Genomic DNA, 23979 nt, shown 5'->3' on the forward strand with positions numbered 1-23979 from the left:
ATTATATTCTCAGTTTGTTATATTCTATTTTGTGCTTTTTGCCTCTCATCCATGGTTCTTTTTTGTCTAGCCTGCAGCTGTATTAAAACATCCTAAGGCTAGGGTGATATGAGAAATCGACCTTTCTCTTCCTCTCATGCTTTCATTTGCACAGCATTAGCTTCAAGTGCAAGACTCTCAAGTGCAGATTTTCGCATTTCAGTGCAGTCGATCATGTGCCTTCTTGCATCACTATTTTGATTTTAAAAAATTATAAATAAACAAAAAATCATCAACCCTAAATGATGGCCAGCAAGCTACAATTCACAGGAACCATCCACAACCCAAATCTATGTATATTTATCAGTCACTAGGTAAAGCGTAAAGGGTTGGCCTTTTTTGCATTCCAAAAAATTTTAATTTTAGTATTTAAGTAATTACATTAATTTAAATTAATTAGCAGGCAGCACGGTGGCACGGTGGTTAGCACTGCTGCCGCACAGCAATGACGGTCCTGAGTTCAATTCCACCATCAGGCCGGGGTCTTTCTGTGTGGAGTTTGCATGTTCTCCCCGTGTTCGCGTGGGTTCTCTCCGGGTACTCCGGCTTCCTCCCACCGTCCGAAGACATGCAGCTTGTGGGGATAGGTTAATTGGATAATCCAAATTGCCACTAGGTGTGAACGTGTGAGTGAGTGTGAATGGTTGTCTGTCCCTGTGTGTTGGCCCTGCGACAGACTGGCAACCTGTCCAGGGTGTACCCTGCCTCTCGCCCTATGACAGCTGGGATAGGCTCCCGCGCCCCTGAAAAGGAGAAGCGGAAGCGAATGGATGGATGATTTAATTAGCATCAATTTGAATACATCTTTTAAATTGATATATTTCACATATATTTCACAAATTATGGTTATGAAGACTATACTATTATAATTCATTATTCATTATAATAGTAAATTATATTTATAGATAATTAGATTAGTTATTCTATTTTGTCATAATCAATAAAAATCTTAATTTATGCATTTCATTTGTTTGTGAATTTTGTATAACAGTTTATATCAAATTACATTCATGCAAGAAAGGAAGGAAGGAAGGAAAATAGCAGATCACCACCAAATGTGTATTCTGCCAACATTAGTCTTCTGCTAAAACCAGGAAAAGACCCTGTATTTCCCACGAGCTATCGTCCAATATCCCTCATTATTTTGACCTTAAAATAATCTGCAAAGCTCTCTCAAAGAGATTAGAGAAGATAACCCCCTTCTTAATACATCCTGACCAAACTGGTTTCATAAAAGCCAGGGACTCATCAACAAATACATATAGATTACGTAATTTAATAGACTATTATGTAGTAAATAAACTGAAGCCACAATATTGTCTCTACATGTAGAAAAAGCATTTGACAGTTAACTGGAATTTTTTATTTGCAACTTTACACAAATTTGGTTCTGGAAACGCCTTCATAAACAGGTTAAAATATTATTAATAAAAGTATTATTATATTATTATAATAATTCCCCAACAGCTTGTGTCAGCACAAATGACCAAACATGCTCCAGCTTCTTTCTCCTGAGGGGCACCAGGCAGGGATGCCCAATCTCTCCTTCACTGTTTGTAATTTTTATCGAACCACTAGCAGCAGCAATTAGACAGGTTAAAGTAATTAAGGGCATAAAATGCAAGAATGCAGAACATAAAATCAGTGTTTGTGCAGATGATGTTTCCTTCAACACTCACAAACCACTCTCACTTAGGTAATTACATTAATAAACTCTTTTTCAAGAGTTTCCGATTATTCAACAAAATGGTTAAAATCTACACTTCTTCTGATTAATTGCTCCTTCCATCATTCTTTTTCTACACAACTGGAATTTGGAAATATTAAATATTTAGGTATTAACGTTTCTCCTAAGCTTACAGATGTAGCTCAATTAAACCACATCCCACTTTTTAAAAAAGTAGAAGATTATCTGGCTAGATGGAAATCTCTACCGATATCACTCATGGGAAGGGTCACTTCAATAAAATGATGGTCTTGCCAAGAATCAATTATTTATTTTCAATGATCCCAAGAAAACCATCACCAGATTGGTTTAGGTCTATGGAATCCTTTAGAAATTTCTTTGGAAAGATAAACCAACACACATTAAAAATGCTACAAAGGACCAAGATTAAATGAGGATTAGATCTGCCTAACTTTCAACACTACTTCTTAGCCAACAGGCTACAAGTCATCTCAGGATGGTTAAAATATATACCCTCTGAGCACTGGCTAGATGTAGAAAAGGCACTAGGCAGTAATATAGAGATTTCAGACCTACCATTTATCAGCTCAAACATCAAATAACATGTATGCTTCAAAAGCATCAATATTAGCTCCTCTCTGACAGCATGGTGGGAGTTTCTAAAAATGACAGAGTGTTCATGCCAACGTACAGCTATTTAGAACAACCCTACAGAACAATCATATGATTAACTTCCCAGATTGGAGTTGTAAAGAAATTAAATACTTGAAAAATATATTCAAAGGAACAAACGTTATTTCATTTCACAGACTAGTGTCTGGGATGCTAGGCCTCCCTCCTTCTGCAGGACTGGGTGTGGTCTGCTTGTCTCCACCCCAGAGTAAAGGAAAACATCTCCTGGGAGTGTTGGTGCCTTGACCTGGAGGTATAGAGTATGTCTGGGGAGTGTGAGTGTTTGTACAATGTTCATTTCTGTGTGTCTCCATGTTGGGCAAGTGCTGAGGATTTGTATATGTGCGCATGAGGGTGGGAATGTATGTTTGTGTCTTTGTGTGCCTGTTTGTTGGTGTTTATGTCGGTGTTTAGTGCCACACCTACTATTAGACAGTCACATGGAGAAACCTTGTGAATACAAGTGTGTGCATGCACATAAGTGTGCATACAAGTGTGAACACAGGTGTTCACAGACACACACTATTTTCTTTGGTTGGTGCCTTTAAACATATCATGCATTGTCGCTCTTGTGTGCTGCTCAGTAACATTCAATATTTCATATTTAGTGTTACTTATGCTTATGTTGGTTGTTGCTGTGGTTTCCCTGTGTTGTTCTCTCTTTGGTTGTTTTTTTTTCCAGCTGGTGATCAAGTGGAAAGAGTGCTTGCAAGTGGATTTTTAGTGTCTCTCTTCCCCTCTGTTTTTCTCTCTTTCTATATAAATAATAAAGATCGGACAATCGAAATAAAGATGGAAGAAACTATGACAATCAAGTGGACCAAGTATAGCAAAAGCTGTAATGAACCACTTGGGAAAATAAATCTCTTGGGCATGAAATGCAAAAAGAAAGGAAACGAAAATTATATTCATGCAGACAGTTACTGTATTGTCAAAAATACTTAAGAAAGGTTTTGGGTATGTTTATATTTTAAGATGAATAACATGGAAAGAAAGGTAGGCAGATTAGAGCATGAATTATTCAACTGGACTTGTTCAAACCAATAATATTTGAGTTTAATTGAATGTTTCTCAATGCAGAAATGTGTGTTCAGTGTTCTCATACACCACATTCTGGTACTGCTATTCTAGTATTTGCAGTTGACTCTAAGCTTCCCTGCATGACATGACACCAGGGTGAAAGTAAAAAGCAAGTGTTGCTGCCAACTGCACACCAGGCAATCATCTGTTCAACAAAACCTCTTTTAAAAGACACTACCACCCTATCATGACTAGAGGCATCCATCACTTCATCTTCCCAAGAGGAGCTGCTGCACTTAAAAGTCTATCCTAATATTCTCTGTAACCTTCCATACACCTTGGAAATCTCTTTTCTTCAGAGTCTCAAAAAATGTGTCAGTGGGCATTTTTTACAGTGGCCCTGGGAGGCCAAAACACTACAACTTAATAAAGCAAAAAGAAATAGAAAAAAACACTACAGAAATTGTTGTAACTGTTGCATCAGGTTATTGTGTCCCCTAAAGCTCTTCTGTTGTGTTTTATGACCTTTAATTTATGTATGCTTCTTTTGTCACCTTTTTTTGTTGTTGTTTGTTTTGTTGTCTTATAATTCTGTTTGTGGTAGGGTGTGGTTCAGCTACAGGGGAGGGGTGGAGCAGCGGGTTTAGGGTGTGGTGTGAGGGGAGGCCAGCTGTCACAGCCAGCAAGCGTCATCTACGGTGCCTTGAGAAGGCACCGTAGATGCTAACGGTGCCTTCTCAATTTTAGTAGCTGCCAGGGCCGGAGGAAGACAGTTGATCAGAGTAGCTGACAGGAGAGGAGTTGGCAGTGGGAATCCATGTCACTTGCCCTCCAACACCCTCCCTCAGTCCAGGAAAAACATACCGGTGAAGTGTCAAGGGGGTACATGCCAAGCATGCTGGAGAAAACTGGGAGGAAAGTCCAAGCGCAGCAAAAAGTTCAGTTCAGTACATTCTGGACCTGAGAGCAAAGCTACACAATTTGGGTAGGTTATCACCAGAAAATTTGCTCCATGCCCAGAAACATCAGCAGTGCCTGTATAACAAAGGAGCTAGACTCGGGCAATTTGTTTTCGATGTTTAGCACACAGCAATTTCCTGCTGTCTCCAGCATGACACACTGACCCAAGTGCAAGTTTTATTACATGAACTCTAGGTTCTCTCCATAGCAACAACTGTTAATTTTTCAGTCTGACAAAATCTATGTTCTGCTGCATGTGGTTCTTACTGTCTTCCAGCATACCATGAGATACCATGATGTTGATATAAATGTTCAACAAGGATACCTGTGAAAAGCCTAGATTAGTAGACGGATGAAAAGTAACACTTCAACACCATGGTGAGGGCTTTAAAAAAAAAAGCTAAAATTCTTGAGGGGAAAAAACTAACCAAACCTGCTTGGCATTATGTGAAAATCTAACTGCCCCTAACTGGTTGTACCACCCTGGCAGAAAGAACTATAATAAAGTTCCAGGAATTTTGACTTTTCTTTATAGAATTGCATATGTCAGCGACATTGAAGCGTTTTCAAGCATGAATGCCTTGTTTAAAGCCATACCAGAGTCTGGACTTTTGACTAGGCCACTTGGAGCTTTCAGTCTATTTTTTTCTGAGCTATTCATACGTGCACTTACTGATGTGTTTCAGATCATTGTGATCATTGTCCTGCTGCATAACCCAGAGCACTTCAACTTCAGGGCACAAACTGACATGGCTGGACATTATGCTTCAGGATTTTCTGCTAAGGAGAGTAGAGTTCATGTTTAAAATATAAAGGCCTAGATGGTCCTAGAGGGTCAATGAGTGAGGTTTATTTTGATCGAAAAGCACTTCAAAACACTAAAACACAATTTCTGACAGGTGGTAATTATTTAAAATTGCTTTTGAAGACATTGAGTTTCCTACCGTAACTATCAACTGCTCTGTTTTGGTTGCTCTGAGTAAAGAAATATTCATTATCTTCCCCCAGAAATTCACTGGGATGTATCAATGGAAGCCCTGTTGTGCTGGCAAGTGAGCAATGCTTTCGCCTTACCGAGCATAAATATGGTATTGATTAGTCATTCTGCGCAGCTTTCACTGTCATTTTTCTGCCCAGCTTGCCATGAAAAATTAGTAGACAGTAATCACTCAGAATCCTGCAGGCAATAGCATCCACCATTAAAGATGGGCCAGTATGGAACCCAATAAATCATAGTCACACACTCACGCCAGATCTACCTGTCACCATGAAGGATTCAGCAAGTAGAGTGTGGAAATATTGCCTTGTTATTTGTTGGTCTAAAAATCAGGTCAGGTAGTATGTGTTTTCCCGCCTCCCCTTCATTTCTTTTCTTCTTTCTTTGGGTACAGTTTGGTTTTAGGTTTCCAGATCGTTGTAGTTTCAAGCTATTCCAATCACAGTCATAAATCAAAGAGTTGGACCTAATATGTTTGATATTTTTCTCACAAGTTAGTAGAACTGGGCTGTTTCTTAGGAGTTGGAGTGAGAGCTAGAGCTTGTTTTACAGGCTATAAAACTTACAGCCTGACTCACAGCTGAAACCAAAAGAAAGATGGAATCACAAGTCTGCTCATACCAACATAAAAAAAAGGAACTTTAAAATCATGTCAGGGAAATGAGAATCCAGAATATTATTATATTTTCCTGACAAAGCAGTTATGAACAACAGAAGTGTATTCACAATTCTAACCAGATGAATACACATACTGTATGATATCATAGAAAGTGGATTCTCTGTTTCAGAGAAATGACAGTCTGAAATGTCCCAATAGATGGATACATTTACTTTCAAGAGATACCTCTTCAGTGGACAAAGTAATAGGAGAAGAGAGAAAGGTCACAGTGATATAACACTGCAAAGTTGACTGAGCTAAATAAAGGCCCCACAAACCACTAGATTAACTTATTATGTTTTTAAACACTGATAATTTTATAACTTTACCTGTGTTTTTTTATAAGCATAAATGGTAAATGGCCTGTATTTATATAGCGCTTTACTAGTCCCTAAGGACCCCAAAGCACTTTACATATCCAGTCATCCACCCATTCACACACTGGTGATGGCAAGCTACATTGTAGCCACAGCCACCCTGGGGCGCACTGACAGAGGCGAGGCTGCCGGACACTGGCGCCACCGGGCCCTCTGACCACCACCAGTAGGCAACGGGTAAAGTGTCTTGCCCAAGGACACAACGACCGAGACTGTCCAAGCCGGGGCTCGAACTGGCAACCTTCCGATTACAAGGCGAACTCCCAACTCTTGAGCCATGATCGCCAAAATATGTCAACAGTATGAAAAAGCAACATATACAGTGGTTTTCTAAAGTCCTTTTCAATTTGATGTCACCATCCTAAATTAGGTCATATTTCTATATTCTGTAGATGTGGTTAAGCTTAAGCACAGAAACCAAAAAATAAACAGAGCCAAGTAAGGTCAAAGTCTAATATCACATTCTTCTTACTGAAAATATACCAATGTAAAATTTGTGATTGTATAACAATGTCACATTAAGTCTTCTAAAGGAAATAATTCACTTCAAAGGAAATATTATGAGTATTTGGAACATTTGGACTTGGACCACTGGTGAACCTTCCAAGGGTGTGCCTACCGAAATTATTCTAAGGATACATTAATTGCTTGGAAGCAGGGCTGTGCAGAGAGGTTTAAAGGGGCGGGTGCTCAAAGTTAAAAAGGGGCACATTGAACCAGGCTGAATAACAACAACACACATTTATCAAGAATCTAATATGGGCAACAAGGCAAAGCAAACGTAGCCGATGCTTTAACTGATGGGTACAATGTTGCAGTTGAGGGGTTGCTGTGGATAGTGCTGGAGGGCAGGGCTGTGTTGATCTGAGACTGTAAACATTAAAAAGTCCATAGGAGAGATGGTAGCTGATTAAACAAGTATCATGAGATAATAACAAAATGCAAAGATTGGTGACAGCACTTGGAACCATAAGGCAACAAAAAACTGTGAGAAATAATTTAGGCTCTGCATGTGAATCACTCTTTGCTTCTCTTCTTCCTTCCATCCCATCATTTCATATATCACTCTCCACTTGCTGTCTATGTGAGAACAAGGCACAACTTGCTATTGCAATAAACTATAATCTAATTATCCACACCTAACAACTCTTGCACTTAATCTATAATAAAATGATGACAGAAAACTGTTATAGCCCTGCCTTTAGTAGCCTCACACAGCTCTACTGTTTCCTCCTCATGTCCTTACCAGCCATGTCTGGACGATATTATATCATGAGTAATATTTTTTTTTAAAATCCATCTAAATAAAACACACACATGCACGCACACACAGTGACATTTTAGACCTTCTTCAGAATACTGTATATACTATGGGCATCGTGGTGCTGATCCAGAATCTTTTTTTTTATTATTTATTACTAGAGCTACAATAATAAAGCAATGAGGAGGGGGAAGTAATAAATATGAAATAATAATAATGGATTGCATTTATATAGTGCTTTTCAAGACACCCAAAGCGCTTTACAATACCACTATTCATTCACTCTCACATTCATACACTGGTGGAGGCAGCTACAGTTGTAGCCACAGCTGCCCTGGGGAAGACTGACAGAAGCGAGGCCACCAGTAGGCAAGTAGGGTAAAGTGTCTTGCCCAAGGACACAACGACCAGGACCGAGAGCCCAGGGATCGAACCGGCGACCTTCCGGTTAGAGATGCGATTTCCAACCCCCTGAGCCACGGTCATAACGTCATCATGATGATTCCATTTGTTTCACTATCCTCTCTGTGCAGGGGCAAAGATTATTACATTTTTAAACTGTCTTTGTCTTATTTAAAATATAAATCTAATATAATTTGCTTCTTAATGTATGTTCTTTAAAATACAGCGTGTGTTTTTAACATATTATAATTATAATAATGCATAATTATGTGGACATGCATATTAGATCGTTTTTTTAGTGAAATATAATCCCTCCAGAAATGCAGGAAAAGCCCTGTAACTTGCTTTAAAACTAAATATGTTTCTAAATACTTTAAAACTAAATATGTTCCCTAAAACTGTGGCTGTGGGTGGCTGTAGCTCAGGTGGCAGAGCAGGTCAGCCACTAATCAGAAGGTCGGTGGTTTGATCCCAGGCTGCCTCCTGGCTGCATGCCAAATATATATATATATAACCCCATGTTTGCCTACTGGTGGTGGTCAGAGGGCCCGGTGCCGGCAGCCTCGCCTCTGTCAGTGCGCCCCAGGGCAGCTGTGGCTACAATGTAGCTTGCCATCGCCAGTGTGTGAATGTGTGTGTGAATGGGTGGATGACTGAATGTAGTGTGAAGCGCTTTGGGGTCCTTAGGGACTAGAAAAGCGCTATACAAATGCAGGCCATTTAAAACGGTGACAGAGCTACAGACCCATGACAGCCTTATACAGGTAGCCAGCAGCTATGACCAGCACTACATGTGCAGTTAATAAAAGGACAGATAATGTTTGTTGCGCTGTTGCACACACAGCACGCTTGTTTGTTTCAGTTCGTCAGTTGCTTGCAACAAGACAACTTACCAACGTGTACATAATAAGCTAATACTCCTGGTTGCTACACACTACAGTTTACGCTGTACACCTACTTACTGGTTTTGTCGCATCAGTCTGTGTCTCTGAGTTAACTTGTGTTTCTCCTGCAGCTCCGGACCGCAAAAAATGCGCGTGCTCTTTGTGAGCTTGTTCCCGGCTTGTAACCAGCGCGTTCTGCCGTCAAGGGCGATCATATTGCCGTATATTGATGTGAAGAAATATAATTCAATTTAGCCTTTGAAGTTACTTTTTTATTAAGGAGGATTCGTTTGTTGTTGAGTGCAATGTTTAAATAAGTTATTTAAAAAGCAAAAAATTATTTAATGAAGGCAATATGAGCAGAGAGTACAAAAATGTTGAGGAACTGGCTGTGTTAGTTCAGTGAAAGACTCGAAACTAATGTGCACACTCATGTCTGCATTTTTATCTTGTTAAATACAAACAAAAATATATCAGTTGTGCTGCCTGCCACGTGTCTGTCCAGAAAGACAGGACCAATTTGTTTATTTTTTAGTTCAATGAAAGGTGGTGGTTAAGAGTGGGAAAAAATGTGTGTTCAAGTTCGCAGTTTGATCTTGATCTCTAATATTTTAAATTAAAAAGACAAAAAAACAAAACAAAACACTACATTTTCTGAAATATTCCCGGGTGTTCTGTTGTTTGTTAATTTTTTTGTACTACTTGAACACTAAAGTGGCCCTCCAATGTGATGACAGTGCCAGCAGTGGGCCACAGATGCAGACGTTTGAGACCCTAAGGGGTGAAATTTATTTTTTTGTAATAGAAATGTATCTTTTACTGACATGATTTGGGCTCCAGAATTGAGGTAAGCACCGTTTTTTAAGGGATTTCAGCTGTGTCTGGGCACCAAGACTTCAAGGTTAATTTCTACTAAATGAACATGTTTTCTTTTATTACAAGTGGCAGAGTCATTGTAATGCATGGAAAACATACTAACAATAGTTTCCCAGTGGAAGTGGATTGTAATAGTGGCTTTTCATGAAAGTTGTTAAATGGGGGTGAGTTGGAGGATATCAACTGCATACATGCAAATTTTGTAACAAATAACAGATGTGTTCTCTGTATACAAGCACTCTTTCCAATTAGAGTTGATAAAAAAAATCACATTATCTGAACAAGAGATTTTTGTTTTTGCCTTTGTAGCGTAGTGGTTAACACATTCTTTTGGCAAGTGAAAGGTCCAGCTGGATGGGCATCCAATGTAAAACTGCTAAATCAAATATATCCATTGTAGTGATTCTTTGTGTCAAATGAACAGCCAAAATAAGCTTTTATTTGTAGTATATGGTAAAAAGTGGACTGGGGCAGAAGACATGGTGGAGCCATGTTGGTGTGAAATCAGTGTAAAATTAAAGCTGTAATGGGAAAAGAAGTTCATAAAACAAACTATGCTGTGAACAAGATACTGTTATTGACTTAACTTTTATTAACTAAACTTCACTTTTGAGTCAAAAAATTGTCAGTCGTATACTTTCAAGGATATTCTTTCTTACGATAAACCTGAAGATATCAAACCTGAAATACATGAAATATTGTAATGAAAAAAGGTTTTGGATTTTAGATTTCTCACTACTCTTTCCCCATCACATTTGCACCTTATTTTGTTACCACATAATTCATTTTAGCCACAGATTTTACTTTTTAGCATCTCTGCATACTAGCTTTTTGTAAAACAGTGTCATGCAGTCATCACCTTTTGGTTTTAAATAAACATTTTTATTTTGGGGGGGGGGGGGAGAATCTGAATTAGCTGTCCCATGCCCAAAGACAGACAAGTCACTTCTGTACTGACCTCACTTTTAAGAAAGTAAGCAACAGACAAGAGGAAAAGAGGTTCATGGATGTAGTGAAGGACATGAAAACGCTTGGTGTGACAGAAGAGGATGCTATAAGTATCACATGTGGAGTTCCCCAAAGTTCCATCTTGGGACCCCCTCTGTTTAACATTTACATGCTCCCACTGGCACAGATTATAAAGAACAACAAAATAAACTACCACAGCTATGCAGATGACACACAAATATATATCACAATGTCACCAGGAGAATCAGAATCAGAATACTTTATTGATCCCTGGGGGAAATTATTTTTTGTTACAGTGCTCCATTTTAAACCAACATTAAGACAAGACAGACAATACACTAACTAAGAATAGTACAATATATACATATATATACATACATACATACATAAGTCACTCATAAATAAATATTTGGAAAAGAAACATGTGTAGTTGTAGCAGCAAACAGTGTGTTAAGTGGATGCGTTGTACAGGGAGATGGCCACAGGCAGGAATGATTTCCTGTGTCGTTCAGTGGTGCTTTTCGGTAATCTCAGTCTCTCACTGAACGTGCTCCTGTGACTGACCAGCATGTCATGGAGTGGGTGGGAGGTGTTATCCAACATTGTCTTTATCTTGGACAGCATCCGCCTCTCCGACACCACCTTGAGGGAGTCCAGCTCCATCCCCACAACATTGCTGGCCTTACGGATTAGTTTATTAAGTCTGTTGGCATCTGCAACCCTCAGCCTGCTCCCCCAGCATGCAACAGCATAGAGGATCGCACTGGCCACAACAGACTCATAGAAAATCCTCAGCATTTTCTGGCAGATGTTGAAGGACCTCAGTCGCCTCAAAAAATAGAGACGACTCTGGCCCTTCCTGTAAAGTGCTGTGGTGTTTTTAGCCCAGTCCAGTTTATTGTCAATGTGTACTCCAAGGTATTTATAGTCCTCCACAATGTCAACACTGACCCCCTGAATTGAAACAGGGGTCAAGTGTTTCCTGGTCTTCCTGAAGTCCACGATCAGTTCCTTGGTCTTTGCCACGTTGAGCTGCAGATGATTCTGCTCACACCACGTGACAAAGGAGTCGACCACAGCCCGGTACTCTGTCTCATCATCCCTGCCGATGCATCCAACCACCGCAGAGTCATCAGAAAACTTCTGAAGATGGCATGTCTCTGTGCAGTGGCTGAAGTCTGTGGTGTAGAGGGTGAAGAGGAAGGGGGAGAGGACAGTCCCCTGTGGTGCCCCTGTGTTGCTGATCACCTTGTCAGACACACACTGTGGCCCTGTTCAGGCTCTTGGTAAATGCATTGAGGAAATTAATGACTGGTTGTGCCACAATTTTCTCCAGCTAAACAAAAACAAAACTAAGGTAATAGTCTTTGACGCCAAAGAAAAACGATTACAGGTCACCAAAGAACTTCAATCTATACACCTAAAAACCACAAACCAGGCGAGAAATTTGGGTGTAGTGATGGATGCAGACCTAAACTTAGAAAAACACATTAAGACAATAACAAAGTCAGCTTACTATCACCTCAAGAATATATCAAGGATAAAAGATCTGATGTCTCAACAGGACCTGGAAAAACTAGTCCATGCATTCATCTTTAGTAGGCTTGATTACTGTAACAGCATCTTTACAGGTCTACCTAAAAAATCAGTCAGACAACTACAGCTCATTCAGAACTCTGCTGCTCGAGTCCTCACTAAGACCAAAAAAGTGGACTACATCAGTCCAGCTCTGAGGTCTTTACACTGGCTGCCAGTCCGTCAGAAGATAGACTTTAAAGTTCTGATGCTGGTCTATAACGCTCTGAATGGTTTAGGACCAAAATACATCAGTGACTTCCTGACCCAGTATGAACCTTCCAGATCCCTCAGGTCATCTGGATCCGGTCTTTTATCAGTTCCCAGAGTCAGAACCAGACACGGAGAAGCTGCATTCAGCTTTTATGCTCCTTATATCTGGAACAAACTCCCAGAAAGCCCCAGATCAGCTGAAACACTCAGTTTATTTAAATCCAGGTTGAAGACTCACCTGTTCTCAGCTGCATTTGAATAAAGCACCACTTTTAAGCTTAAATTTCAAAACTAACATTTTAACTACTGATTTTATCTACTGTTCTGATTTTATCTGTTTTGATTTTATATACTGTTTTGTTTGTTTGTTTGTTAATTAGTTTGTTTGTTTGCTTGTTTTAATCAATTTTAAATCATGCTTTTTATTTGTTTTTGTTTCTAATGTCTCTGTAAAGCACTTTGAATCACCTTGTTGTTGAATTGTGCTATACAAATAAACTTGCCTTGCCTTGCCTTGCCTTGCCTATAGATGTAGGGTGAGTTGGAGGCAGATGACCCGTTATGGCGAACCTAAGGGAGTAATAGAAAGAAGTCGTCTATTTTTACTTCACTGCAGTGTCAGTGTGTTTTCCCCGTACTGTTTTTTCTTGTTCCCATTATTTATTTGACAAGCATCATCAAAAGCATTGATAAAGCAGTAAGTCAATATATCGGTGCTTTGCGCCGCGTAGTAATAATACACTGTTCAAAAAATTAAAAGTAACATTTAGAAAACATATCAGATCCTGTAACAGCTGCATTTATGGTATAGCACCATTCCATAAATGCGATAGAAGATTTCATTGCAGACAGCCAGCCACACCTTTCTCCCCTCCTCCTGAAGGAGACCTCAACCTTGTAACAGGCTGGTCTGAGTATCTACTCCGACACTGGGACATGTGGGATTGAAGAGCGTAGATCTGTGGAGATGTAGCTTGTCTTGTTGCTGTTATCTCAAATAAAGTCCTAGTGTTCTAGCTGCCTGCGTCGCCACTGAATTAAGGTAAACATCCAGGGTGCACACCTAGCTAGACCTGCTAGCTGCTCTTTTCTCACTAGAACACAAACACAAATCACACTGGATATATAATTTCATTCAATTTCATTCTGCTTCATTTGTATAGCACCAATTCACAACAACAGTTTCACTAATAATAATAATAATAGTAATAATAATAATAATAATAATAATACATTTTATTTGAGGGCGCCTTTCAAAAACCCAAGGTCACCTTACAAAAGAACAACATTAATAAAAGAAGCAATAGTCATAAAATACATAAAATAAGTTAAAATTGAAAAGCAGAACTTGACAACAGGTAAAATCAGCACTAAAGCGAATAAGCCAGTTTGAACAGATGTGTTTTGAGCTGTGACTTAAATGCGGGAAGAGAGTCTATATTTCTTATGGCTGGAGGAAGAGAGTTCCAGAGCCGAGGAGCAGAGTGACTGAAGGCTCTGTTCCCCATAGTGGTAAGACGTGCGGATGGAACATTAAGATGAATAGCAGATGAGGATTGGAGAGGGCGGGAAACAGTGGTGATATGGAGCAGGTCACACAAATAGGAAGGAGCAGATTTATGGATACACTTGTACATGAGAAGTAAGATTTTAAAGTTTATCCTGGCTTCTATAGGCAACGAGTGAAACTGCTGAAGAACTGGGGTAATGTGAGCTCTTGGCAGAGTACAAGTTATGACCCAGAGCTGCGGAATTTTGAAGCTGAAAACCACATCCTCATTTAGATTAGACATTTCTAGAAGATAACAGCAGATGGGACTTGAGGTGACTTTTGTTGTGATTTGGCGCTATATAAATAAAATTGAATTGAATTGAATTGAATGGGATAAGCATAAATTGAGGTTTGGGATGCCTTCTTTGAGGATCTGCCTGCCCCAGGAGCCACTGCCAGTCCTGTCTCACACCTTCCCCAAAGAACAAGTGATGATTGAGTTTTTACAAAGGTTGATGATTGTTGCGAATATATAACTGGTAGGTTTGTAATGACAAGTAGCGTAGACCATGATTGGATGGCCAGAGTGGTGGAAAAATGAGCCCTCCTGAGTCCATGGGCTTTTTCACACCTGTAGTTTGTTTACCCTGGTCTGAATTAGTTGATGACTTTGTAAGCTTTTCTCCATGGTTTGTTTTGTTTTCACACAGATAAAAATTCTGATGAATTGGGAGGATAATTTGCTGTAGCCAAGGATGAATGAGAAGCATTTGGTTAATAAGAGCATGCCTGAGCTATAAACTTCTCAACATGTTACTGGAATTTGCCCTTTTGAGAGGAGGATAGGGTTTGAGTTAGAGAGAAATATGACTGGCAACCTAGTGCCAACAACACTAGCTGAAAAATTTAGTAAAGGAGGATAGAAGCGAGAGAAACTGGCACTCTAGTGCCAGGAAGGTTAGCAGCTGCATTTTGTATAGGAGGGATAGACATGAAGGAAACAGTCATTCCAGTGCCAAGAAAGTCAGCTGCTTTGTTTGCAAAGGAGAGACAGATGCCAGAGAAAGGGGCATCCTGGTCCCAGAAAACTTTTTTTCAGAAGAGGAATAGTGGAGAGAGAACTTGGCATCTTCGTACCAGTAATGTTCAATGCTGCATTTTGCAAAGCAGGGAACAATTGCAGGGAACTGGAATCCCAGCACCTAAAATGTTTTCTACTGCAGTTTGTGAAGTAGGGATAAAGAAGAGTAAAAATGGCATCCCAGTGTCAGAAAAGTTTGCTTCTACACTTTGCAAAATGCAGCAATAAATATTCCTGGCACTGGGATGGCAGGTGCTCTCTCCACAATTCCTCTTCTGCAAAGAAGAAATGAAGCATAAAAGACCGACAAAATTCTGCATCAGACAGCCTCAAATACCTCCCGAGTAGTATACTACCAAAAAGAATTTCAAAATAGCTAGGCTTTCTTTGGCTTAGCTGACAACAACAAACCCTAAAACACCATTTGGAGATAACAACATCATGGTGCGCTCTCTGTGTCTTTTCTAAGGCGATATTGTCAGATTACAGTTCTGAAACACTTAAACATCAAATGTTACTGGCCCATAGCCTTATAAAAGAGATATGGAAATTGTTTTATTTTTAGCGAAGGAAATCGAAGGAAAATTTATTTTATTGACTGAATAGGCATTCTGTGTTCTAGTACATGCAAGACTGCAGTGTAAAACAGACTAAGCAGCAAATTAGAGTCAAAAACAAAAATATGCTTTTTTTTTGAATAACCAAAATAATACATTTATGTTACTTTGAGAATGCAATGCAGCATTTGTGCTTCATTCAGTAGCTTTAGTAAGGTGGTTTACCCAGTAAAAAGAGACCAATTTTTGTGACACAGTTGGCTAAGGTGTTTTGAGAAGAGCCAGAGTGAACGAAGTGGCCAACAAGTGCTTGGTATGGGCATCTTCTTTGAAACACTTGGAAAAGCTTCAGCTGATGATCTGACAAAATCAGTGGAGAAAATGCAAATATGCAAAGCTGCTATTGAGTTATTTTTCATTGTTTGTTTGTCAGTACTTGTCTGCTTTAGTTATTAGAATTAATTACTTAATTACTTAATTAATTGATAATACATGGTGTGTCCAGATTTTTGGGTGATAGTGTATGAATAGAAAAGTATTATATAGTAATATTATAAAGTACTATTACTGGTTCAAGAACAAAGCTATCATAATTTGCTGTTTTATATTAAATATACCTTGTACCTTTTTAGCATTACTCCGAGTTCTCTGTATATTATCACAGTTTTGTGTTCAGGTGTGTTTTTTGTGAAGAGAGCTTTTGCCTTTTGTGAGACTGGATTCCTCTACTTGCTGGTGGAAAATCAAGGGGTTTAGCCAGTTTTTTAAAGCTCAGATCTGGGCATTTAGAACTACCAAACCATGCGAGGACATATGCATACATCTGAGTCACAGTGCCATCAAGCAGAAAAGCTTTGCATAACATCCTTGTCTTTTTGCATTTAGGAGTCAAGGTCAATTTCACTCCAGTGTGCAGAGCTAATTCAAATATAACCTATTTTGAATCCTGAAACTACAACAAAAGTAATAACTACATGTATTTGTGTCATGTCAGCTATCAAATACTGCCAGCTCTTCTGTCAAAAGCTTATTCCTATGCTTTAGCTTGAGAAAATACTAATTTATTTCTATTTGGATCACAGATTGGCCACTGACGAGGAGTTACAAACAGGAAAGAAAACATCAGGCTATTGAAATTACACATCAGCAGCTCATTACTGCCTGTAACACTGAGGTTTGCTGGCATATCCCATCCTTGTGGAAGATCAGTCACAGTTTTCGCTGATTATATTGCAAAAAATAGAATCATGTTGGTCTGCCTTTGACTTCCCATGGTTTTCAATGTAATGGACAACATTCTCCATCTTGCATTTATGTGGCTTTATATGGTCAGAGTAATTGAACAGCTGACTCTGTGACACACACACATCAACATAAGCAAAAGTTATTTAAATGAGCCTACATTAGAATGAAGAGAGAGTGATTTTTGCATGTTAGATGTGTGTTTCCCAACCTGCACTCTGTTCACAAATCTTTTGATTTAGACAACAATTAATTTACAATCAATCAGGGTCATTGTTGATGCAAGTACAGCAACCCATGACGCACTTCTCCACAAGGCACTTTTCTCTCTAACAAATTGATTAACCTCTTTTGTAAGCAGAAGGGAATGAGACTCTGCTCAGTATATAAGACCACCCCTCCCTGAAAGGGCTCATTGCTTTGCTATGGCACCTAAATAGCCCAGAGGTCACAACTGCACCCTCAGCAGCCAAGCCAGCCTGCTGATCTTTATTCAAAGCTACAACAAGTGAATAATTTGCTGAAATAAAACACTGTGTGACTGTGCAAAGAGTACCAAGGCACAGTCTATTTTAAATATTTGCCTTGGCTCTGCTGCAAATTCTGTTTTTGAAGAGACCAAAACTGAGACCTATTCTGTGGAGATGAATTATATGTGACAGAGGGAGAAATAGCAAGACCCTACAACAGATTAAGGGTGCTTTTAAATGATATAAATAAACGTTTCAAGATATGTGACATATGAAGACATGGAATATAGGGAAGTTACTTTATTTTATTTTATTTTAAATGGCAAAAGTCTTGCTTAAGTACTGTCCAAATAGCTCCACAATGGTGAACTCAGAGCTGCACCCTAGGGTGATGAATGGGGAAATATCCCTCCATTTCACTGCAACTACCTTCTATATTATCTTCTAGCCTTCAGCTGTTTCATTTTGAAGGGGTAGTTCTTGCTGAAATGCAATGGATAAATATAATGGTTGAGTGGAATGTAAAATGATATTTGAAGTGTGTCAGCACAGTGTTTAAGGTGGATTTGTACAAGAGACAAAAGGTTATATTAGACTTAATATTTACTTTAGTTGTTTGTTTGTTTTTTTCACTATAATGATTATGGTTAAGAGGTTTCATGTGATGTCATTTTTGTCATGTGTCAGCAATTATATGCACTGCCACCTCATCACTTGTGAAAGATACACAATTTGTGTAGTTACATGTAGCCAAAAGTTTAGGAAATCAACATTTAAAAACATGTTCGTGTCTTTTGGAGCATTTTAGTGGAATTACAAGAAAAACAGTATGTTTTGTTATCTGGTACAACTCATAAGACATTTGCATATCAGTTTTTGGAAGTTGAACATCTAATATTTCATTTGTCTGTTATTTTGTACCAAAGGTTTAACATACAACAGAGAAGCAAAGGCAATGCCCCAAGGCCCAGAAGATGGGAGGGACCCAGTCAAAAGAGCTATCAAAGAGCCCCTCTTCTTTATGACCCTGAATGTTCACGTTATCCTGGGGAAGGGTGGTTTGTTGGATTTTGGTTGCGCATGAGTTCTTTTAAATCTTTTACAGCAGTGTTTTCAGTTTTCATAATCATGAATTTTACTTGCTGCTTTAAGCATAAAACTTGCGTTTTTAGTTTATATTCCCCAGGACAGCCCCACCCTTATTACTAATTATTTTCACCTGTTCATTCCCCTCAAGGACTTGGTTGAAGAGGTCATGTCATTTTAAACAGACATTTATTGGACAGTGCATTTAATAAACTGTGCAGGTTTGAACTGTTTTACTCACTGCTGGATTCTTAGATATTATATTTATAATATATATAATAAATTATATTTTGTTCTTTTTTCTTTTCTTTTTCTTTTGTACATAGTTTTTTTTGTAGCCTTCTTTAAAAGTGCCTCTACTACTCCTACTCCTTGGTTACACACTGTTCTCCACCCAGTTAAAAGGGTTTTCCGCTTCCCATTTAAGCCATCCTTCTACATTCACATCCACATTGTTACAGTAATTATAAGAGTTCCACTATATGTTTAAGTCATGTATCTTATGCACAAGTTCAATAAGAAATCAGTGTTCTATTCTGATACTGATATCATTACACTAGTCCATTCATTTTCAGTGTCTAGACTCCAGGGGGTCCTGTCCTAAATGCCATCAAAGCTGGTATTCCGTTTCATCATGATGGGAGTTTGAGGGTTCTGCACAGTATCCTAGCTGTTCTTAGAGATGGAGTCTTCTGAACAGAGACCTCTGAACTTGTGCCTGGAATCTGCTGGAGGCTATCATCACTGGAACCACTTTGGACTCTACTTTCCACATTTGTACCAGTTGCTCCTTCAGCCCTGGTTACTTCTGTTTTCTGCTTCTTCCTTATGTTGGTGTCCACTAGAATTGCCACATCTATCATAACTATGGTTTTCTGTTCCTTGTCAGAGTTCACTATGTCTGGTTGGTTGGCCAGACATAGTGATGGCCAGTAGCTGCTTGTGTGACAGGAACTGAAAGTCCCACAGGATCTTTCAGTTCCTGAAAGGCTCTTGTTCTCAAACACCTTTGGTTGTGTCTCTAATTGGTAGTTGGGAATTTTAGTCCATATGTTCCTGCACACTATCACACCCACTTGGTTGTGCCTCTCAATGTATGCTATTCCTTCCTTACATCTTACATCATGCTACTATGTGCTTCTGCTTTGCACAAACTGCAACTTTGGTTCTGTCGGCTATGGTAGGTACCAGTGGCGGCTGGCCCATAGGGGGCGCTCGGGCTCCGCCCCCCCAAATGTGGAGGAGTAAAAATATATATTTTTAAAAAATTCATCAATGATAGTTTTACTATGTGTGTGCCCATATACAGCCAGGCGTATTTTAACATTTTCACCAGCTGACTCATTAAAGTTCAACCAACAAACGGTGCTTTTCTTCTTCTGGGGCGCTCGTCAAAGCGCCCTTGATATGCAGCGAAATAGCCTATCATTAAATGGTTGCCAGGGGAAAAGAATAAATATTTGACCTATCAGCGTCGCTGAATTAAATGGTTTGGGGGCGCTTAAAATTGCGCCCCTGCAGAAAACGCGCGAAGATTTGCTGTTCTAGAATTTTACCTCAGTCAGTAGCCTAAGTGAGCTATAAGGTCAGAGAGAGACGATGGCAGCGGTATTGTTAACGGTTGAGGCACAGCCTCCCCCAAATTCGGTTAGATCGCTTCTAACCTACCCTTTTGCCAGAAGGACAATGGCAGAAAAACTGCAAGTTAAAGAGTTGGGACCTGACAAGCCCGAAATTCAACTAACCCAGGCAACGAAGGAGAAGTCAAAAGCATACAACAGGACTTTTTGTCGGAGTTGGTTCCAGCGCAAGTCGTGGCTGACAGGCTGTGGAACAGCTAATGCACTTTTTTGTTTCCCGTGCATACTGTTCAAAAGTGACAAGTGTGATTTGACGTGGACACAATCTGGACAAACCGACTTAAAGCACCTCTCCGAACGAATCAAGAAACATGAAAGCTCACGAGTTCATATGGACAACAGTGTAAAGCTAGCTGTGCTAGGGAAAACTAGCATAGCGGCGCAGCTAGATGATGGACATCGGATTGCTTTAAGAAGGCACAACGAAGAGGTAGATAAAAACCGTCATATTTTATCTAAAATCATCGATTGTATTAAGTTTTGTGGTGCTTTTGAGCTAGCAATGCGGGGACATGATGAAAGTGATTCCTCAGACAATCCAGGGATTTTTAGAGGTTTAGTCGACTTGATGGCATCAATTGATCACGACTTGAGGCAACACCTTGAAAATGCTACTGTATTTAAAGGCACCTCGAAAACAGTCCAGAACGAGATCCTGGATTGCATGTTGGCAGTTCTGAGAGAAAGGATCGTGGAAGAAGTAAAGGCAGCGAAGTTTTTAGCCATTCAAGCTGATGAAACCACTGACATTTCTACACACTGTCAGTTAGTCATGGTGCTAAGATACATTGACCAACGAAACCGTATTCAAGAGCGTTTTTTTGAATTCATCAAGCTACCCAATGCTTGTGCAGATGCAATAGCCAGTGCCTTATCGGAGAGGCTGCGCTTCATCCTCCCCCAGGGACAAGAGAGAAAGTTGATCGCCCAGGCCTACGATGGGGCCGCTGTAATGAGGGGTACCACTGGAGGAGTGCAGCGTAAGATACAGGACATTTATGCTAACGCTCACTACGTACATTGTTATGCCCATCAGTTAAACCTGGTAATGCAACAAGCAACCTCCCACATCCCTCAAATCAGTCACTTTTTTTCCGACATAGCAGGATTCGCTTCTTTTTTTACTAAATCGAGCAAGAGGACTGCAGTGCTTGACGAGGTGGTGGCGCACCGACTTCCAAGTGCATCGGCAACCCGTTGGAACTTCAACAGTCGTGCTGTGAATACAGTGTATGAACATAAAGACGATCTGGTGAGGTGTTTTCAGACCATCCGTAACAGTGAAGGATTTGATGCCCCTACAAAGAGAGATGCCGGTGGTTTCGTGAGAATGCTGGAAGACGAAGCTTTCTGTTTTTTCCTGGCCTTGTTTCACAAGATAATGCCACATGTAGACATGCTGTATAACCACCTACAGAAGAGAAACATCGATTCTGTCACCATCGCAGGGATCACCCAGACATTCATCAGCCGCATGCAGGCTATCAGGTAGGCATAAAAGCATAAATATGTAACCTAGAATAAATGTTAATTATCTATGCATAGATTCTATCAAATTCTCTGCATATATTCTGTGTTCTGTGACTTAAATGTTTAATGGAATTCAGATAATTTTGATTTATATCAGCCTTTGAAGTAATTTTATGAAAAATATTTGATTAAGTATATTTGATGAAGTATATTCCCAGTAATGATTTGATGTAGCCTATACCATAGGCTATTTCCTGAAATTATGGCCAGGGCCTTTATTTACTTGCACTGGTTTTCCCCCAGCCATTAAACCAGGTCCGGTTATTAATTAAATCCGGTAATTCCCGGTAATTAGAACACAACCTTTGTTTGGTTTGTGTTTGGTTAATATATCCCTATTCAGTTTTCAGAAGCCATTAATGAAACTTATGTATTGGATCAGGGAGGCACTTCCTAATCTGGTTGTGGATGAGGAGTACAGGGGACCTGTTCAAGACCCACCCACAAAGAGACGGAGAACATTGGGGGAAGACAGGCAACACCATTTGGCACTGGAGGTAAGCACTAGCTGCTTGGTCTGATTTAAATCGGATCATCAGATAAAATCTAATGACGATGCTGTCAGATGTCATTTGATATAGTGGTCATGACTGTTTTGTTTTGTTATGGACAGATTTTTTTTTTCAGAATAATGATTAACATGAGACATGTGCCAAAGTCTTACCACTGAATCTAACTCTTACCAATTATATATTATTGGATAGGTGTGCGACACCATTATGAGCCATGCCAAGGAGAGGTTTTCTTTCACCAAGCACCTTGTCAGCGCCACTCTGTTGCAAGGAGACTTGTTCCAACAACACAGCAAAAATTTTCCAGATGCAGCACTACAAACCACAGTGGAAGCCTATCCCTCATTGGACAAAGCCAGACTTAAAACAGAACTGTCCCTGATCTACGACAACGAGGAGTTTCAGAGTTGTAGTGGTGCGCTGGCGCTCTATCAGGTTCTGATGGAAAACAACCTTCAAGACACATTCACCGAAACTGTAAGTCTTCTTAACATCCTCATCACCACACCAATGACAACATCAGAATCGGAGAGGTGTTTCTCTACTTTAAAGAGGATAAAAACTTTCCTGAGAAACAATATGGCTCAGGATCGGCTCAACGCTCTGGCTATGCTGTCCATAGAGAAAAAACTCACACAAGAACTTCCTGATTTCAACACCAGGGTCATCGAGAAATTTGCCACTCAGAAAGACAGACGAGCAAAGTTCTTGTACAAATAAGAACCCTTAACCATATTTACTCTCTTTCTCCATCCCTCTCTCTTTCTCTCTTTAGCCCACCCCCCCAATCAGTTTACAGTTGTTGTTTTCAATAGTTATTTTTCATTCATTCAAAAAAAAAAAAAAAAAAAATCTGTTCATGTTCATTTTTACAAATCTATACAAATGGCCAGAATATGGTTGTTCATTTTTACAAATCTATACAAATGGCCAGAATATGGTTGTTCATTTTAAATTTAAATTAAAATTGTGTTGTTTGATGTACTCATTAAATGGGTCATTTTAGTCGATATCATAAAAATTGCCCCCCCTGAGATTTTTTTCAGGAGCCGCCACTGGTAGGTACTTGTATGGATCTGGTGCTTGGGGCCTGTTAGGGTGTAAAGGATTCTTCGAGCAGGAAAATCACCACGCGAAAAGGGAGGCAGCTTTCTGCTCACACTATAAATTAGAGATGGACCGATCCGATATTACGTATCGGTATCGGTCCGATACTGACCTAAATTACTGGATCGGATATCGGAGAAAAATAAAAAATGTAATCCGATCCATTAAATATCACGAAAGCACCTCACAAAACTTGCAACACGCCGTAACTCACCTCAGAACGTTAGCAGTCGGAGCAGTATGCGTCACGTGATAGAGCGGCTGTGGCATGCAGGACCTGTCGGTGGTCTGGATAGCATTTGGAGCTTCGCTAGCAACCTGGCATTTCATCTCCGACAAAGTTATCCCCGAGAGAAGTAAAGCACGTGTGTAAGTCCATCTCTGAATGTTTGTAAAGCATTCCCACGTTAAGCTTAACGAGCGACTGCCTCTCGCTCTCCGGCTGCTACTTCAATCGTGAAACTGCTTAAATGATCAGCTGATCGGCTTTTCTGTCGCGAGTCTGTCTCTCTTGTTTGTTTTTGGTCCACTTTGCACCAGAAAGAGGAAACCAGCGGCTGAACAACAGCAGCACGTTTAAGCTTGATAAGCTGTTGTTAGAATTTATTTAATCTTACTTTCTACTCCAGGATCTTTTTCTACGTAGCTGACGGCTGGTAACTGTGCAGGGGC

At 39.7% G+C, this 23979-nt stretch overlaps 2 protein-coding genes across 2 annotated transcripts in view; one reads left to right on the forward strand and one right to left on the reverse strand.

The window, feature by feature from the left end:
- The window catches only part of opcml (opioid binding protein/cell adhesion molecule-like), a 441158-nt gene that overhangs the window by 308867 nt on the left and 108312 nt on the right, over positions 1-23979 (reverse strand). The window lies entirely within an intron of this gene.
- On the forward strand, positions 19589-22980 carry LOC113030235 (zinc finger MYM-type protein 1-like). The gene is made up of 3 exons (XM_026181470.1): positions 19589-21646; positions 22071-22185; positions 22393-22980. Exons 1-3 carry the CDS (start codon positions 20118-20120, stop codon positions 22918-22920), a joined length of 2172 nt encoding a protein of 723 aa, XP_026037255.1. The 5' UTR covers positions 19589-20117; the 3' UTR covers positions 22921-22980.

Source organism: Astatotilapia calliptera, chromosome 10 (assembly GCF_900246225.1).
Source record: "Astatotilapia calliptera chromosome 10, fAstCal1.2, whole genome shotgun sequence".
Classification (NCBI taxonomy): Eukaryota; Metazoa; Chordata; class Actinopteri; order Cichliformes; family Cichlidae; genus Astatotilapia; species Astatotilapia calliptera.

Excerpts from the sequence above, each read along its gene's own strand:
- LOC113030235 (XM_026181470.1), top strand. The coding sequence starts at position 20,118 with ATGGCAGCGGTATTGTTAACGGTTGAGGCACAGCCTCCCCCAAATTCG. Across the intron at positions 21,647-22,070 it reads AGCCGCATGCAGGCTATCAG|GGAGGCACTTCCTAATCTGG; the intron begins GTAGGCATAAAA and ends GTATTGGATCAG. Across the intron at positions 22,186-22,392 it reads AACACCATTTGGCACTGGAG|GTGTGCGACACCATTATGAG; the intron begins GTAAGCACTAGC and ends ATTATTGGATAG.